General features: G+C 34.2%; 2 protein-coding genes and 1 long non-coding RNA gene across 3 annotated transcripts; 2 read left to right on the top strand and 1 right to left on the bottom strand.

The window, feature by feature from the left end:
* The first annotated feature begins 32 nt into the window (after positions 1–32).
* On the top strand, positions 33–3564 carry LOC146957043 (RNA-binding ASCH domain protein). Its single transcript, XM_085733542.1, is given in 9 exon segments — positions 33–277; positions 370–513; positions 611–678; positions 1104–1154; positions 1261–1320; positions 1399–2388; positions 2560–2673; positions 3320–3346; positions 3348–3564. Coding segments are annotated over 9 exon segments (1644 nt in total). The 5' UTR covers positions 33–141; the 3' UTR covers positions 3402–3564.
* Positions 3565–5264: 1700 nt separating this feature from the next.
* LOC146957042 (uncharacterized) lies at positions 5265–13056 on the top strand. Its single transcript, XR_015021970.1, has 3 exons — positions 5265–5654; positions 10974–11068; positions 11162–13056. It is a non-coding gene; the product is annotated as an uncharacterized LOC146957042 (long non-coding RNA).
* Positions 13057–14060: 1004 nt separating this feature from the next.
* LOC146957041 (ER membrane protein complex subunit-like protein (Protein of unknown function DUF106, transmembrane)) lies at positions 14061–18724 on the bottom strand. Its single transcript, XM_085733764.1, has 9 exons — positions 18598–18724; positions 18306–18476; positions 18123–18216; positions 17728–17847; positions 17548–17596; positions 15238–15337; positions 15108–15169; positions 14906–14967; positions 14061–14425 (listed from the first exon to the last, which is right to left on the bottom strand). Exons 2-9 carry the CDS (start codon positions 18455–18457, stop codon positions 14321–14323), a joined length of 744 nt encoding a protein of 247 aa, XP_085589890.1. The 5' UTR covers positions 18458–18476; positions 18598–18724; the 3' UTR covers positions 14061–14320.
* Positions 18725–18934: the final 210 nt, after the last annotated feature.

The following is an 18934-nucleotide window of genomic DNA, read 5'->3' as shown; positions in this document are numbered from 1 at the left end:
CGTGATTCAGGGAAGTTAATTAAGTTTATAATAACATAATACCTAGTTTAGAGTGGTGAGCAAGGAAGTGGAAGTAATAGCGCCGTGTTTGGTTGCTCTGATACACAAAGAACAATTCAGAATCAGAAATTCAGAAACACGATGAGAAGATACAACAATTCTTCAAATTCTGGAAATTATCGGAATCCATGTATAACTATGCACCAACCTTGGGCTTCTCTTCTCGTCTATGGCATCAAACGCATCGAAGGCAGGTCATGGCCTTCTCCCATCACAGGTTCTTCTTCTTCCTCTCCTTTTTCTTCTTTTTTTGAATTTTTGAAATATGAACATTGTTCCCTAAGTTTTGAAATTATTTAATCTGTTAAGGTCGTCTTTGGATTCATGCTGCTGGCAAAGTACCAGATGAGTCAACTATCAAAGCAATGGAATGCTTCTACAAAGAAATTTATGCACTCAATGGCATTACTGATATCAATTTTCCTCAACACTACCCTGTTTCTAGGCTTTTAGGTATAAATTACTACATTACACTGCACTGCATACTCAGCTTCTGTTTAATTTTTTACTTTCTTTCAATTCACTAACTTGAATTCTGGATTTAATTTAGGTTGTGTTGAAGTTGTTGGCTGCTTGAATCGTGAGGAGCTATCATGCTGGGAGATGGTTCCTGAATCTGTATGATATCATTACCATTTAGCAAACTTTTGTTTTTAAACAGGCTTAAATGCATTTTTGATCTCTGCGGATTTGGTCCTCGTGTTCCAATTGTTACATGTAGGCTACCCTCCTTAAAAGTTTGACGGCCTAGTGACAAAAGGACTTGATTATAATAAGATAAATAGTTTTGGATTTAATTTGTGAATTAAAACACGGGTAAACTAAAATTGCACAATCGTGATATCCGAGAGACCGACAATACCATTTATCAACCTTTTGTTTTTTAATGAACTTAATTGCACTTTTGATCTCCTGATATCAGGTGCAATTTTGTTCCTCGTTTAGTCGTTTTCCAACTGTGTCCGTGTTTAACGGCATTAAAAATTGGATGGTCTGTTATCCAGAGTCTTTTAACTAAATTAACCCCATTTTCCTCCCTTCAGGTAAGGCTGGAAGCGCTGACTGATTATTGTTGGTTGTGTGAGCAGCCACAGGTTTGTGTCTTTTTACATTGCATTTCCTATCATTGTAAGACTAAGAACTATGTCTATATGCGTGTCCGTGTATGCTGAATGAATACTTTTTCCTCTCTTATTCTAGAAATTGTTGATTCCATTTGAGATGCGAGGTTACCAAGGTGTTTATAACTTGGAAAGAAAGGTAATCATTGTTTTAAATCTACATTTTCCTTTCTGGTTTTGTTTAGAGTAATATTCTGATTTTACTACTTCTTCAAAGATTTATGAAGCTGCAGTTAGAGGGTTGGCCCCTGTTGATAGCCCATTGCCAGTCAAATTTCCGCTTCCAGATCCATCAGATCCGTTTTCTCTGAAGCCGGGTCGTGTCTCTGCGCTTACTCGTAATTTGAAAGCAACTGAAGTGGACAAATCGTCAAGTTTAAGTCTGGCCATAGCAGGGGCACGCGCCGCAGCTACCCAGTTCTCAAAGAAAGATCATAATTCCCAAAGTGCTGACCGAAACAATAAACCTGCCAAAACAGATGCCAATCATGAGGAGATACAAGCTGCTAGATCCTATAATTTACGATCACATCCCGGATCTATGGAAAAGGGAAATATACCATCAGATGAATTAAATGAGAAATTTGATGATGGCGACGTCTCATCTGATCATGAAGTGAAAAACAGTAGTAAAATGAATGAGGAAAGTAGCTCGCACCATCAGTCTCCTCGTTCTGACAGGAGACAACATTTTCAGCCCTCTACTAAGGTCAGCAGTCAATTTGATGATGGTGACGTCTCATCTGATCATGAAGTGAAAAGCAGCAGTAAAATGAACGAGCGAAGTAGCTCGCTCCATCAGTTTCCTCGTGCTGACAGGAGACAGCATTTTCAACCCGCTACTGACAGGAGACAGCATTTTCAATCTGCTACTGACAATAGACAGCATTTTCAACCCGCTACTGACAGGAGGCAGCATTTTCAACCCGCTACTGACAGGAGGCAGCATTTTCAGCCCGCCACTGACAGGAGACAGCATTTTCAGCCTGCCACTGACAGGAGACAGCATTTTCAGCCCGCCACTGACAGGAGACAGCATTTTCAACCCGCCACTGATAATAGACAGCATTTTCAGCCTGCTACTGACAGGAGGCAGCATTTTCAACCCGCTACTGACAGTAGACAGCATTTTCAACTCGCTACTGACAGGAGGCAGCATTTTCAACCCGCTACTGACAGGAGACAACATTTTCAACCCTCTACCAAGGTCAGCTGTTGCGTATGCTACGTAATTTCTGCTGTTCCTTTTGTAACTCATGCGAAACAATCCAACCTCCACTATTAGCCCACTCCCAGTTATGCAATTGCTGTTGTTACAATACAATTGTTGTTATCCTTTTTGTCTAAATTTCAGCTTCTTCATGTGGAATTTGATCAGGGGGTTCTGGTATATAGACCGAAGATCAGTTCTGACAAGTATGAGGGAAGCGGTACGCACGGTCAGTCTTGTGCAGAAGCAGATTTGAGACAGCATCCTCACCCACCATCCAAGGTATGTCTTCTGTGTTAGAAGTTTCAGTCTCATTTGGTAGTTATATGGTTAAAAAAACGCTGTGGGAATAATGAAAAAGTAAGACAACAAAGAATCTTTCATTTTCACACCAACTGCAATTTTATTACCCCTTCTTTTCTCAAAGGGACAATACATAAAGCATGCCTAATGTTGACATTATTACAGATTTATGAACTATATCAGTAGTATATTGCTCTAGTCAATATTGAGATATTCGATTTGTTATGACCAATTAGATCTAGAGTTCACTCAACATTGTGGATACTTGTTTTTGATCCCAAATTAGATTGTTGAAGGACAAAACTTATATGGTGCTTTAGGGACCATTCTTCACTAAAAACCTAGAATTATCATTGGTGTTTATTCATATATGGTAGGACATACTACTCATTCATATATGGTAGGACATACTACTCATGAACGAGGCTTTAATTATTTGCATAATTGCAAGTTGCAACACATGATCTGTTTTGTTTCGCTCTCTGAAGTTCTACATTGGCACCACTAGACTGTTCTGATATCAGTCACCCTGCTTACTTTTGAAATAGAGCAGCAATTTTGACAATATACTGCTTGATAATAACATCAATGGATAATTTATCATGCTTGTTCTCATCCTTATTAGATTTTTGCCGCAGCGTTGAAAAGCCTGAAGCAATGATCGTGGAAGGAGTCTAACTTCTCAGAGTCCGATTGTGAATTTGTAACGTAGTGAATGGATTATTTATTTTTAGGTTGAATTGAAAAAAAAGCTTGGAAATGGATGCTCACTTGAATTTGTTTTGATGCTTGAGTCTGTAAACTATATTGATTGATTTTATGTCGTTTCTCAGTGTTTGAGTGGTAGAGCTCAGGTTTTTGTATATAGTAGTGGAAAATTGTGAGTTTGAGACATGTGCATAATTGTATTCATTCATGTAAACAATAAACCTGCCTCGCATAATGTTAGAAGTGAATCTTTGATGGCATCAGTCCATATCCATATTCTCACTGTATGATTTTTTAAATTTATTTATTTTTCTTTACATATTTATTGGGAATTTTATCTAAACTGGGTCTTAGCTGAAGAATGTTTCCAGAATATAGTATTCAAATACACGTCATTGATTTTCAGGTTGCAACTCGCAGTAGTGTGACTAAGCCTATGTTTGGATCTGCGTCCCAAAGTCATGTTTGGCGTCCCAAATTGGTTTCACCGCAACCTTTTGGAAGCTACAAACTGTAGCTTTTGGATGGACGTATGTAGACGATACTATCACCGGTAAAACAAAGACTCCAGAAACTCTGGTGTAAGCTCTGCATTCTGCGCTGTCATTGTTTTCCAAATAATGGCACATACTACTGGGAGTGTGAAAATGCGTTACAGGATTTAATTCTGATCATCGTATAACCGTTTTATGTGAATTGTCAAAATGTTAAAAAGAGTGAGTTAATTACACTCTGAAGTTTAAATTACACTTACTCCTTTCCTTTGAGAAGTAAAAATTAGAGTATATTATGCTCCTATTAAGAGATGCTTGAGTTACCATTTAAGAAAACAACTAATTCCTCTCTTATGTAATCATTGGTCTCTTCCCTTTTCTCTTGTGATCGGTCACCAAAATCCTAGTTTCTTCTCCTTCATCAATTAATGAGGGGTGATTTAGGGTCAATTTTTGACTCAAAATCACCTCTCTAACTTGTTTTTCTCTTTCCCTTTTGTTGAAATGAGTGATTTTCACATCTATATCGTTTTTTCTTTCGTGATTTCGTCGTCTTAGTGCGTGTTTTGTTCGTCGTCTTTGTGCGACCTTGTTTGTCTTTTTGTTCGTTCAGATATTTGTTCGTTTCAGATTGTCATAGTGCAGATCGAACCAATGACTCTAGCGTCGTCAACGTTGCAGATCCGGAGACATGAGTATTCCGGAGACTTGAATATATGTGTAGGCTTTTGTACTTTGTTGTTTTATGCTATTAACATCGATACTGTGAGTTTGTTCGTTGCATTATCCATGTACTCTATCAATTTAAAGGAATGCATATAATTTATTTTTAGTAAAAAAAAATTCCTCTCTTATGTAAGATGCTTCTATTACGTCATGTCAATGATGATGATTAAATTTAAATATTTACTATTAATTTAATGATTTAGAATGTAGTAAATTTTATTTTAATTTTTAAAGATGTATATTGATCAAATATTTTCATTTACGGCTTTAGTATATACTCCTTTTCTTTGCCCTTTGAGTGTCAGATTTTCTTTCTAGATTATTAGAAATAAAAATAAAGATTATTAAGGGAGGAAAGTGTAGATTTTAACATAAGAGATGTGAGACGTAATTCAAGATTCTCTCAAGGAGATAGTGTAATTGTTTTCAATATATAAATAAGAAAATGTATATTTTAACACAAGAGGAGGGAGTGTAGTTTACTCTAAAAAGAACCCTCATTTTTAAGCTCTTGTAACCAAATTTTGTTAGTGCAATTTTTCTTTTTAAATAAAATAGGTCAATGAATGGTGTTTTTCTTAGATGTAATAAGTGGTGTTTCAAAATTACAGACTAAAAAATGAGGCACAAAGATGAAGCGTAACTAAGTTGCTAGTTATCAAAGACATTATTTTTGCTTTTCCATGCTCAAATGTGTGAATCTTACACTTAACAACAAATAAAGGGATGGAAAACTGCGTCTATCTTTGCAAATGAAAACATAGAAAACTAGCTAAACTAGTTTAGCTAGAATAAGGAAACAATCAACTCAAAAGAGAAGAGATCGAATAATATCAATTAGTTTTATTGTGATTGATTTCATAATCAATTACTCAAAAGACTTTAGTGGCTCTACATTGGAGTCCTAGTTAATCTTGTAATCAAAAATCGAGAGAAAAGGAAGAGATCTAGAGCGATCAAACGTTGCAGTAGCAAGCAATTCAAGAGGAAAGGACATGGAAAATATTTCTTAGTTCAATTCCCTGCACAAAAGTAAGTATATTTTATTTTTCTTCCATATTCATCTTTTGATCGATGCACATCATGAATCCCCATCTGGTAGTAGTGTTTGTGACTTTGTGTATGTGTGTTAGAGATTAGGTTTACGTCTATGTTAACTTGTCTAGTATGGATTTGGAATATGTGCAGTTTGATTGCATGCCGTGAGCATATCTGAACCGTTTGATATTGATAGGACGATCTAAATTGTAAGTTGTACATTTAATCATATTGTAAATTTTTACTGTTGTACTAGTGAGATCATGGTTAATACATATACAAGGTATATTGAAGGAACAAGGAGGTTGCTACATTGTTTATATATATGAAGATTTTGTATCATATGATTTACCAAAGATTTATATATATGATTTTGCATCAATATTGAATTAATTTGAAGAGTCAACATGCACAAAACCATCTCAATTACTTGAAATGATTTGAAGAGAAAATATTATCTTAGAATTTATTTTTAGTGATTTAAGTATCACAAACTAATTAAATATTGATTGATCGACAATCATTTAAACATCTTGGTAAATCATATGTTTGGGCTGCAGCAACCTCCTTGTACCTTCGATATATCTTATATTTGTTCCAACCATGATCTCACTCTTACAACAATTAACATTAACAATATGATTAAATGGATAACTTATAAAATAAAATGAAATTTATAAAAAAAAAAAAAAAACCGATATAGGATGAAAAGTATGGCCAACTCAATTTTTTTAATAGGTGAATTGCCGAATATGTAAATTGGCATTCTTCATCATTTTAAAGGGGTTTTTGTATCTTTGATTCCTCGAAAAAGTCTAACACATTTTTTATCAAGTATTATAATTGTTATGGGTTTAACATTGGAGAATGATCTTTCAAAAAAAAAAAAAATTGGAGAATGATGTATACAAAAGCCTAAAATTTAATTAACTAAGAGTTGATGTACTTTTTTTTTTCTTTCTTGGTGCTATAATTGTCAAGTGCTAAATTTTAAGTCTCTACTTTCCGTGTGCTAAAATTTCAGTCTACTCTCCTGGTGTTAATGTTTCCTACTTCTACGGTTATTTGTTTTGGTTTCTATTGATATTCATGATACAATAAATTGGGAGAATATTAACAACACGTCAAGTGATATTCTAGTTAAAAATAGGCCTACTAAAAAAATGAATCTTAATTTTTCAAATGACATATATATTAGACATTTTTCATATGCGAATTATTCGAGAAAATTAAGCAATTGTGAGATAGTGATCGAAAATGGCTAGCTTATTGAAAATATACAAAGTATATTTTGTTGTTGTAAATTGTTTAAATCTTCCACTTCTAGTAACTTGAGTTTGCTAGCAAGTGAGAGCTTAAATGATTGGAAGCATATTAGTAAAAGACTCAAACAACATGAAAATGGCGTCCAACATATAACTAATATGAATACTTGGAATGAATTGAGAATAAGATTTGATAAAAATCAGACAATTCATAAACACTTGCAAGAAGAAATTGTGAAAGAGAGAGCGTTGGAGACAAGTTTTACATAGAATATTTTATGTTGTGAAATGTCTTGCTAAGAATAATCTTACAATTCGAGGATCCAAAGAAAAATTAAATCAAGATAGTAAACAATAATGATAATTTTCTTAGATTAATTGAAATGATTGCGGAATTTGAAATGATAATGCAAGATTATGTGAGACGCGTTCAAGATCATGAAATTCATCATCATTATCTTGGACATAAAAATCAAAATGAATTTATTTTTCTTTTGTCGCAAAGTGTTACTAAAAGTTGATGATACATTCCGGTTAGGACTTGTAAATGAATTACTAAATGTTTTAAAGGCTCTTAATCTTAATGTTGATGATGTGAGGGGGAAAGGTTATGATAATGGTTCTAATATAAAAGGAAAGCACAAAGGTGTTCAAAAGAGATTTCTTGAGATTAATCCTAGAGAATTATACATGTCATGTGCTTGTCATAGTCTTAATCTTACCCTTTGGTGATATGACACATTCTTGTGTTAAGACTATTTTTTTATTTCGAGTTATTCAAGACTTCTATTCATTATTTTCAGGATCAATAAAAAGATAAATTTTTTTGATTGATAATGTTCTCGATTTAACTATGAAATATTTATCCAACACTTGCTGGGAAAGTCGAATTAAGAGTGTCAAATTCATTAGATTTTAACGCCCCCAAAATAAGATTGGTTTTGTCGAATTTTATAAATGTTGTGATAATGATGCTAAGACGGAGAGTGAAGCGGAGAGTTTGATTAATGCACTAGAAAATTTTGAATTTTCTCTTGGTATGGTTGCTTGGTATGATATATTTTATTTTCTATTAATAAGGTTAGCAAAAAATTGCAATCTAAGTCTTTATGCATCAACGCTATAAGAAAACAGTTGGAAAATGGGTTGTCATATTTTGAAAAATATCGTAAGGAAAGTTTTACAAAAAGTTGATCTTGCAAAAGGTGTTGCACTTGAAATGAATGCTAAGCCAATTTTTCCAACAAAACGTCGTTTAATTAGAAGAAAAATAAAAGCAATTTGGAGAGAATAATGAGGAACATGAAAATCAAACACCAAAAGAATCATTTAAAGTCGACTATTTTCTTATTGTTGTTGATATCTTTGAAAACCAGATTTGAGGAATTGAAGACATTTGAAAGTATCTTTGTTTTCTTGTATGATTCACACAAGTTAAAGTTTTTGGATGATAGCAAGTTGAATAAATGTTATTTTTTTTTTGAAGAAGCTAAATTAGCCCACCCAAATTGACACCGGTGAAAATCGAACCTGAGCACACTCCCAGACCCCAAGCCAATACCACTAGGCCAACCAAAGTGGGTTTTGAATAAATGTTATGTTAAATTTCACTAAACCTTTTCTCGTGGCACAGTATCAGATGTTGATGTTCATGCCTTTTATCAGAATTAAAAGTTTTACTATTCACTTTGCCAATTGAAACAATGTCTCCCATGGATATTTTTAAATTTATCAAACTTGTAGATTGTTCTCCGAAAGTAGCAATTCCTTGCAAAGTTTTATTGACGGTGCCCGTGACCGTAAAATCGACAAAAATAAATTTTTCAAAATTGAAGTTGATTAAAACTTACTTGAGGTCATCAATGTCACAAGATAGATGGACGACTTGGCTACTTTGTTAATTTAGAAAGATATGTTGAAGAACATTGAAGTTGATGTTATTATAAATGATTTTGCATCTCAAAAAGCTCGAAAAAACCGTTTCTGACTTCACGAGAAAAGAGAAGTTTTTTTTTTTTTTTTTATATTTGGTGAAACTATTGTAGATTTTCAATAATGGTCTATATTACATGTCCTAGTTTTATTAGAGTTGATTTCTCTAAAAATAGGTTGATATACATACCTATCAATTTACCTAGCTCAGAGAGGTTGTGGCTCCAACCCAGAGGTAGGGGTGGATCGGATCATGCAGGTCAATGAAACATGGGTTTGGGAGTTTACTGTTGGGCGATTTCGGTTGGAGAAATCAAATCTAGCGAAGCCCGAAAACCGACCGAACTAGTACTAGTATATAAATATTATTGGGCTGAACTACTACCCAACAGATTGGGCCAAATATGACCCGGTTCACTAAACACACAAAACCCTAAATCATCAGTCTTCAACGTCGTTCCTTTCCTCTTTCATTTGTGTTTCAATCTTTAGTCTCAACCTTCCCTTGTCTTTCTCAAAGAAAAGAAAATTCCATATGAAACTCAGAATGAATCTAGATGATTGAATCCTTATGATCTAATTATTGTCTTCTTATCCGAAATCACCAATTTTTTCCATCCTTTCTCCTCTCATCAAGCTAAAACGTGTTTCACTCCAAATACACAATTTTATAATTCTGAATGTGACAAGGGTAAAGACAAGAACACGTTCCTCTCGTCAAATTTCCAGTACCAAATTGTTCTTTCCTTCTTCTATTTGTATGGGTTTTCAACTAACCGATTCAACTCGTCTTACAAACCGCATAAACCGAAACCGATCTAACCGACAACACCAAACAGACGGAGATGGGCTAGATTTTCTTACCAGTCATCCTACTCAGTTTGGAATTTGAGCCTAAATTCCGACCAATTTCCACCCTTACCCAGAGGATTCAAGCGAATCCCCTCAAATTTTATCCTTGAACCAATTTTTAATGTGTTTTTGGCATTGAATTCCCCTCATATTTTATTCTTAAACCAACTTCCTTTGATAAAAGATGAGCCTTTGCTTTTCACGTGACCATCTCTCACTTATCTCTAATTAAATTTGTTCCACACACGTCCGTTAGAAAGTCAAGGGATATATTGATCCGAGGGAGTATATTTTGAACTTGTGTAGTCAATATTTCAGAAGTCTAAAAAATATTAATTTAAATACACTTTTTTTCACTAACAAATATCTTAAGCCATTAGTTAGCATCATGCTAATTTAAAATGAAAATATTTTCATAAGAAGACTTAGACGATAATGATAGGTATTACATACACGACCGCACGCGCGCATGCGAGCGTGCACCCACACACACATATTCATGATGATCACACGCATAGTATAGCAAAAATCATTTTCAAAATAAGTTTTCATCTCTACTTTTACAATAATATTTAAATATCAACCGATTTATTTGATTAATTACCACCAACAATCATAATCCCTCTTCCCTTAGTTCTTTCTTTTTTAAAAAAAAAGCCCCTCTTCCCTTAGTTATCAAATTCTTCATGGCCCAGTCACTATCAGGACACACCATGACTGTGGACGCTATCTTTGCACTAAGCACTATCTTTGATGGGGTTACATTCTTGGGCGCGGGTTGGACCCAAATTTGTCCAACTAACAACATTACTTTCGACCCCAAGTGTTTTCCCGACGCCAACATAACCAAAAACCTTATTGTTAATCCCAATTTTATTGAATTGAGACAATCATAATAGCTTATATTTGCAGAAAATTCTTTAATATTGTACAAACCAAACCAAACCAAGTTTAAGTTTGAACTGATTTACTATTATATGGATTTATGCATTTAATTCTGTATTTAACTGTTTTAAACTTGTTTTGAAAGTTGTCAAATATCACATCAGTTTCAGATTTAAAACGAGAAAAATCTCGTACCTGAATTTTTTTTTATGATATTCTTTATTTATTTTGGTGCCATGTACCTATTATGTTTAGTATATATAATAGACTGTACTCTTCTTTATTTATTTTGGTGCCCTGTACATCATTTGTAGGTGCTGAAGGTCTAACTTTTCTTAAGTTCTGCAAGCTAACATGCTTCAAACTGTTGTCATAATAGGCATCTCCATGGTATTGAGCTTTTATGTGTCTCATACCTTCATGGAATATAAAGCAGTCCATGGTTTTGAATCAGTCCACACGGGCAAAGGATGGGTATTGATAATATATATACATTGCTTTATTATAATAATAAGATTTAATTGATATGCACTTTATACTTATACTCATTTTTTTTTGTTATGGCAGTTCAATGAATTAATCAATGTGTCATTTGGGTCAAGAGCATTTGTTGCGGCTGTTGTGGCATGTTAGTTAGACAACACTTTGCATAAGGGGTTGCCAGTTAGAAATAATAGACCCATGTACTGGGCTGATGCAGGAACCAGTGACCTTGACCTGTATGCACTGCCAACCCTACCATTCAATCTACACCAATATTTTCCTTTAGCCTATTCAATCTACACCAATATTTTGCTTCGGCTTAGTCTTTTCCTTCGGCATAGTTAGTTATTCAGCACAAGAATAGTATATTTATTTATTTTCTTGCCCATGTTTCTTATATTTTCAAACATGCATAAACTTGGTTAGGACTTGCAAATGAATTACTAAATGTTTTAAAGGCTCTTAATCTTAATATTGATGATGTGAGGGGGCAAAAAGCTCGAAAAAACCGTTTCTGACTTCACGGGAAAAGAGAAGTTTTTTTCTTTGTTTTGTTGATATTTGGTGAAACTGTACATTTTGAATGATGGTTTATATATATCCTAGTTTTATTAGAGTTGATTTCTCTAAAGATAGGTTGATATGCATACCTATCAATTTACCTAGCTCAGAGAGGACGTGGCTCCAACCCAAAGGATTCAAGTGAATCCCCTCAAATTTTATCCTTGAACCAATTTTTAATGTGTTTTTAACATTGAATTCCCCTCATATTTTATTCTTAAACCAACTTCCTTTGTTAAAAGCCGAGTCAGAATATATTTTGAACTTGTGTAGTCAACATTTCAAAAGTCTAAAAAGTATTAATTTAAATACACTTTTTTCACTAATAAATATCTTAAGCCATTAGTTAGCATCACACTGATTTAAAATAACAATATTTTCATAATAAGACTTGGACGATAATGATACATACACGAATGCAAGCACACACGCGCGTGCGTACACACACACACAGACACATACATACACACTTCTTCATGATGATCACACGCATAGCATAGCAAAAATCATTTTCAAAATAGGTTTTCATCTATACTTTTACAATAATATTTAAGGGTCATGCTAACTTGTGCACTTAGAGCACATGTTAAGGACTCCATAAATAATAAATATTTATTACAAAACAATATTTTTCAATCTTTAAAAGAATAAATTGACACAATTTCCTAGATAAAATTTTCATTTTAGGTTCTTAACATGTGCCCTAAGGGCACAAGTTAGCATTTTTCAATATTTAAATATCAACCGATTCATTTGATTAATTACCACTAACAATCATAATCCCCATTCCCTTAGTTCTTTCTTTTAAAAAAAAATCCCTCTTTCATTAGTTATCAAATTCTTCATGGCCCAATCACAATCACGACACACCGCGACTGTGGACGCCATCTTTGCACTAACCACTATCTTTGCCGGGGTTACATTCTTAGGCACGGGTTGGACCCAAATCTATCCAACTATCAACATTACTTCTGACAGCAAGTGTCTTTCCGACACCAACATAACCAATGTCTACAATGGCTTATCCTTCACTTCTTAGTGTCTGTTGCTGTCGCTCGGAGTCGTATCCTCCGCGCCTTCATGGTGCTGTCCGCCATCTTAGCTACCTCTGAGAGTTTATTCTTGTTGCTTGCCTACACAATGTGATGCAAATTAAGCTAGGAACAATGGAGTGTGGCAGTTCTCACACTTTAGTTTCCGTCATTCCACTCTTGATAAGTGTCCCTATTTTAGTTTTTTTTATTACTTTTTTATTTGCACTACCGTTTCTGTTTATGTTTTTTATGTGGAGGAAGAGTGATTAATTTGTGATAAAATAAAATATTTATCTTATTTAAAGTTTAGTTTCGCTTTATTGAAATGGACAAATGTAATCTAAAGTCTACTTGATATTGAAATAAACAAATGTATAATCTAAAGTCTATTTGATATTCTCTATCTCAAATGTATGTGCATTTTTTCCAAAAATAAAATAAAAAAATTAGCTAGCCACTTGGATACTGTTATGAGTTCTACATTGAGTAAATAAAAATATTTGATGTGGTATTTAAGTCATGAAACTCTTCCATCTAATAAACTGATCTTTTTGGGTTGGACTCTCCTCGTGATCTTAAGTCCTAACATTAATTTAAAAGGATTAGGTGGCACTGATTATTTTCTTCACTAATTTAGTTTAGAGGCTCAAAGTGGAACTATTTTTTTTTTTAAGGGAGTGGAACTATTATTCTATTTAGAAATAGTCTTATGGTAATTTAATTTTAGAAATTATAAATTTATGTAGGTGTTTCCTTTGATAGCATGTGCCTTTTTCTCAATTGTGTAGTTCGTGTCCGTCTATATTAACGTATATAAATTATAAATAATTTTGTCCCGTAAGTGTAGCTCAGTTGGTAGCTATTAGGGATAATTTGTGCAGGGGCCGGGGTTCGAACGCCGGATTCCCCACTTCTCCACACATAATGTGTGTGAATCTAGCCACTAGGCTACTTGACCAAAAAAAAATTATAAATAATTTTTTACAAATTATAGTTTTTTCCCTAAAAAAAAAACGAAATATAGTTTTTGATTACACTTATATAGATGGTGGACTACCACTGAAATCGTGTTCAGAGGAATCAATTTATGCATATACAACAACGTGAAAACATGAGCATTAACTCGTACGTTTATAGTTTACACTAGAAATCAACTACAAATAAACGTTCAACTTAACAAGTGCGCCTCATGCTCACCTAAATTTTATTTCTTTCTGCAACATGATTTGATTGATAATAAGAGTGAGAATATGCAAATATCGTGTAATTAGTATTTTTGGTTAAGTTATAGTTGGGAGATGTGTAGTGTAGGGCTTCGCGGTACAGAAATACATATCGCATATATGACTTCAAAATTTAAACTTTAAACACATATACACAGCTCAATATTTCATAGGAAAATTCTCCAACCTTCTTTCTTATGGCTACTCGCATTCTTAAATAACATCAGTTCTGGTTTAAACAAAATCGTGACAATTTTTTGACAATAAATACACAATTTTTTTGTTTCAACATTACACTCATTCATTGTCTCGACAAGATCTTCAATATCTTTTGCCAAGGATGGCAAAGGTCCAACCGCAACAATAGAATGTAAGTGTTTCCCCTAAGGTAAGCAATTAAACTTCCGATGTCATATAGGTATTGTTCAGCTAATAACTTTCTTCAAAACATCTTCAGCATGATGCTCGAAATTTGGCAAGGCCCAGTCATGTTGGGTTATGTCAAGATTGTCTTTCTCAACACTCAGACCCTGAAAACAAGATTAAAAAGGTAAGATTTGCGAATTGCTTTGTTAGAAACTACAGTAGGTAGGATCCCCTCGTCACAGTTCGACATTTACTGTATTTGAAACTGCAAAGCTAAGGAGAAGTGTATCTATTCCTACCCTGAACCCCTTGCTTGTATAGCATCCCAAGGCAATTAGCCAATTTCTCAGCAAGGAGCCAAGAACTATTCTTTTTTAACCTTTTCTTATAAAGGTGGCAGAATGCGCCTACATTTTGCTTCTCTTTGTACAAGTGTTAAGTTTATCTTGAGTGTTATCCTTTGCTAAAAAAAAACTTGAGTTTCATCCTCAGTGAAGTAGTTAAGCTACAGAACCTCCATATGGATATTTCCTCGTGAGATATGGAGAAAGGGAGGGGGGAACTATTCACGTAATAAAACTATAATTTCCAAGTTGGATCTTCAAAATTATGAAAACTATACAGTAAACCATTCGTATTTGTACCTTTGAAGGATCAAATCCGAATCCACCACCCATTTGCATCATTCTTTGTGTATCATCTACAGCTGCATGAAAAACAGCGCCAATCGTAATTTGTAACAAGTGTGTATCCAAATTCCAGTTATAATGGAAAAACAACAAAGTTTGAATAGTAAAAATTCATATAATGAAATTGATGAGAATGTTTAAGTCATTAAATACAAACCATTTTCTTCCCCCAAGATGAGACTAAACAATCCTCTTAAGCCAAACAGATTGAGAAAGTACCTGAAATGCAATCATGACAATTAAACACAAGAGTGAAACAGGTAGAAATCTATGAAAAAGAAGATTACCAGGAGCGACTGCTGACATAGCTAACATCAACTGTGCTGAGGTCTATTCCATTTTGTAACATGGACCTAAACCTTTGAGTCAATGGAAAAGGTATCTTGGCTGCAAAAAAAGTTGTAAATATTTGAGAAGCAGATAACAGAGGCAAGGAATACAAGGGTGCTCTTAGCAGATGACTACATAACAAAACAACAACTAAAGCCTTTTCGTGCAAGGCAACTATATCGAGTTATGTTCAGTCTGATAGTAGTCTGTACTATTTACTTGTAGCTTACAGCTTGCATGTAACTCTAATAGTTTTCTTGTCTGTTCTGTTAATTAAGTTTTAGTTCAATAACTGCGGTACCTGTTACTCAGTAATAGAATTTTCAATTAGTAGTTTGAACTGCACGCTCACATTTTACCAGTAGACAAGATTGATGTAAAGCTTCTCATCTAAGAAATAAGAATATCAAACTTGAGAAATGCCTTTGATCTCATTCTCTCGCAAATAATCTCAACACTCAAATTTCTTCATCGTATCAGCGATTGAATAGGATTCAATCATGGCTTAGATTCCTCAATCTGCTACTTCATCTCAAGCTTAGACTAAGTCCTTCAGCAATAGCCAACAACAACCTCTGTTCTAGCCTAATTCTGGTAGCTATCGTGGCCAATCCTTTTGTGGCAGTAGAGGAACAGAGTTGGTCTGGCCACAACAAAGTGTTAAGTTTGTTCCAAGTTTGGTAAAGTTATACATATGTATGCTCTGGCATTTCATGGTCGTAAAAATGGGGGGCACATAGGGAGGGGGATGGGGAGGGGGAAGTGGTGCAGGTGCAGCCTTGGGGTATACATCATCTTCAACGAAGGAGTCTTCCTGGTTAACTGCCAGAGCAACTGTTGGTTAGGGTGGCTGGGTTCCAACGTCTGCACACACAAGAGACGCAAAGATTGCTGGAAGGAGACTCGCAGCGGCCAGGGAAAGGGGTGCGGGCGGAGGAAGGGAAGAAGGAAGGGGGGAGAAAGCAATGTTGTCAATTGTGGATTGCAGAAAATAGCGGTTTGTTTGAATTTCGCTATGCTATAGAGGCTATAGTGCTGCCATAGCCTCTATTTGGCAAAACTTCGTACTAAATAGCGTATCACAGAAAATAGCAGTTTGTTCAAATTCCGCTATGCCAGAGCAGATAGCACTGCTATAACCTCTGTTTGACAACATTGGGAGAAAGAGGAAAAATCTACTATGGGAGGTCTACTGTTAAATCTAGTGAAACTTCAAAATCCAACGGCAACCAAACATGATCCATCTAAAAAATTGAGACTTATAGTACTTAGGTTTTGGAATATTAGAAAATATCTTACAATATCTTTGATATATTATGTTAGAGCATCTTAAGTTACTATCCATAAAAAAGAAAAGAGTATCTCAAGTTATTTCCTAGAATTTGTTTATAATCTTAAAGTATCTCTTAGGATTAGACTTCACATTGCCTATTTTTATTATGATTTCTTCTGGATTTATGAATGAGTCTGTGTATCCCTATAAACAGGGATTAGTGTTTAGTCTTCGGTATCAAGTTAGTATCAAGCAATTATGAATAATATTGAAAGTATTTATTATTTTCTAGTTCTACCCCCTTTTATCTAAAATCCCACAACTTCAACCTAATGTATTCTCTGATTTTTCCTATGAATTGGGATTGTGAATGTCTCGCTAAACTTGCATTTTGTAGTTCTATATAGTTGGAAATTGTTTGCTTTTGAGAATTATCACTAAATCAGTAACTCCCCTTTTATTTTATCTCCCATTCTCCCATTTATGACTGTCTATCATCTGCAAAAGGCATGTGTCAAGATAACATCTTTTGGATATGTTAAGCAAGCCTTGAACCAAAAGAAAAAAAACCAAGAATCAAAGTTGACCCTTGGTACACACTTATAGCTGTTGGGAAATTTTCTATATTTTCTACCTTGTATGCTCAAACTAGTTGTGACCCCTTGGTACATTTCTTTGATAGCTAAATGTGAGTAACCCACTAGGTATTCTATCATATGTCCTTTCAATACCAATAAAAACCGTCTGTTTGATTAGTTGATATTTTCCCTCAATCTTTGTAGCAAGCAGATGGCTTCCATAGACAATAAGTCAAGATATATACGTGCTTATTCAGGATGCCAACCGTATATATACAAAAAATTAAAACTGGCATTGCGACACTGTAACATGAGAGACATAAACAGATCTTGAAGAATATGAATTCATGTAAAGAAGAAAATTACCAATCTAACATTATGACACTACGAGGGACAAAAGCAAGTGTGAAAATTACCTGCTACAAATCCAGAAAAGAAAAAGTTCACCCAAGCAAAAGTAAGAGTCTGCCCAACAAGAGTAAACAATACAAGTTAGTATGGCAATTCATAATTGGCAAAAAGTATAATAACAAGCAATGAATATGATCCAAAATCTAATGCATTAATAACGTCAAACTCTAATCTATTCTGAACACCTGAGGTATAATCATTGAAAGATTTTTCTTCATCATATCCATGGCCATGTTCGGATCAGAGAACATTTGTGCTTGTGGATTCGTGGCTTGGCCCTTTGGAACGAATAACAGACCATTTTCCTTTAACAAAAATTGACAAACAATTAGTTCACCGTTGAATTGGTTAGACAAATGATTCTGTAAGCTACTACACAAAGCCTGTGATAGAGTCAGAGAGTTATTAACTTCCGATGAGTTTTAAAGGTTTTCTAAAAATGTCAAATCATATATCTGAATTGCCTCAAACAATAAGTTGTTAATTTCACCCACAACAAAAGCCATTACATTGTTCTCCCAAATAAGAAACATAAATTTAAACCTTCTATCAAACTAGAATACACACTAAGAAAACAAACCTCATTACAATAATAAAACTTGCGGGCACGAAAAGCCTTAGAAGGGATAAAATTAGCCGCAGCACGTAAATTCCGAGCTCTAAGCATAACTTGCCTGTATTAAAACCACAACATAATCAAATTAAAAATCAAGAAAACTAAAAAATCAAAATAATCAACTGAAGAATTAAATGTCAAAATTACCCTTCTCTGACAATTTTGATATCAGGAGTTTGAGAAGAACGCAGAAGCTTGGAAACAATATGACGAAGCACACCAATAAGAACCATAACAACAGATAAAGGGATTAACACCCAATCTCTGATTGCAGTATCCAAAACCAGATCTTCCGCCATTATTCTAAAACCTAACAAACTACATAAAAATATGAATTAAGAACTGAAGTAGCTCATGAATCGATTAGAATTGTGTATTATTTTAGATTTGGGAATTGAAACTGAAATTGAAATTAGAAACAAGGACTATAGTATTTTACCGCGATGTAGAATCTGATGAGGAATTGATCGATGCGTCAGAAACAGAAATCTCAGTAGAGAGAAACAAGATCGAGAACTGGTGATCGATTGTGTGACACAGCCGGCAATCTCGTCTTTCGATAGTTTAACAACAGTTTCACTTCGTGTATTTTTATGTTTTTTTTTATAGTAAAAACCTTTTGTTTTACTGAAAAACTTAAAACCCCCTTTCCTTTTTTTCAGAGGACTATATAAACCTCTTATCTTTTATTTATGCTTTTTGATTCTTAACTTTTCGTTTTAATCTTTTGTTGGAATTTTAGTCTTTAAAAGATTTTATATCATCATTTTTTATTT

Source organism: Medicago sativa, chromosome 1 (genome assembly GCF_051527215.1).
Source record: "Medicago sativa cultivar Bolivia chromosome 1, Bolivia_mono, whole genome shotgun sequence".
Classification (NCBI taxonomy): domain Eukaryota; kingdom Viridiplantae; phylum Streptophyta; class Magnoliopsida; order Fabales; family Fabaceae; genus Medicago; species Medicago sativa.
This window is presented reverse-complemented; position numbering and strand designations above follow the sequence as displayed.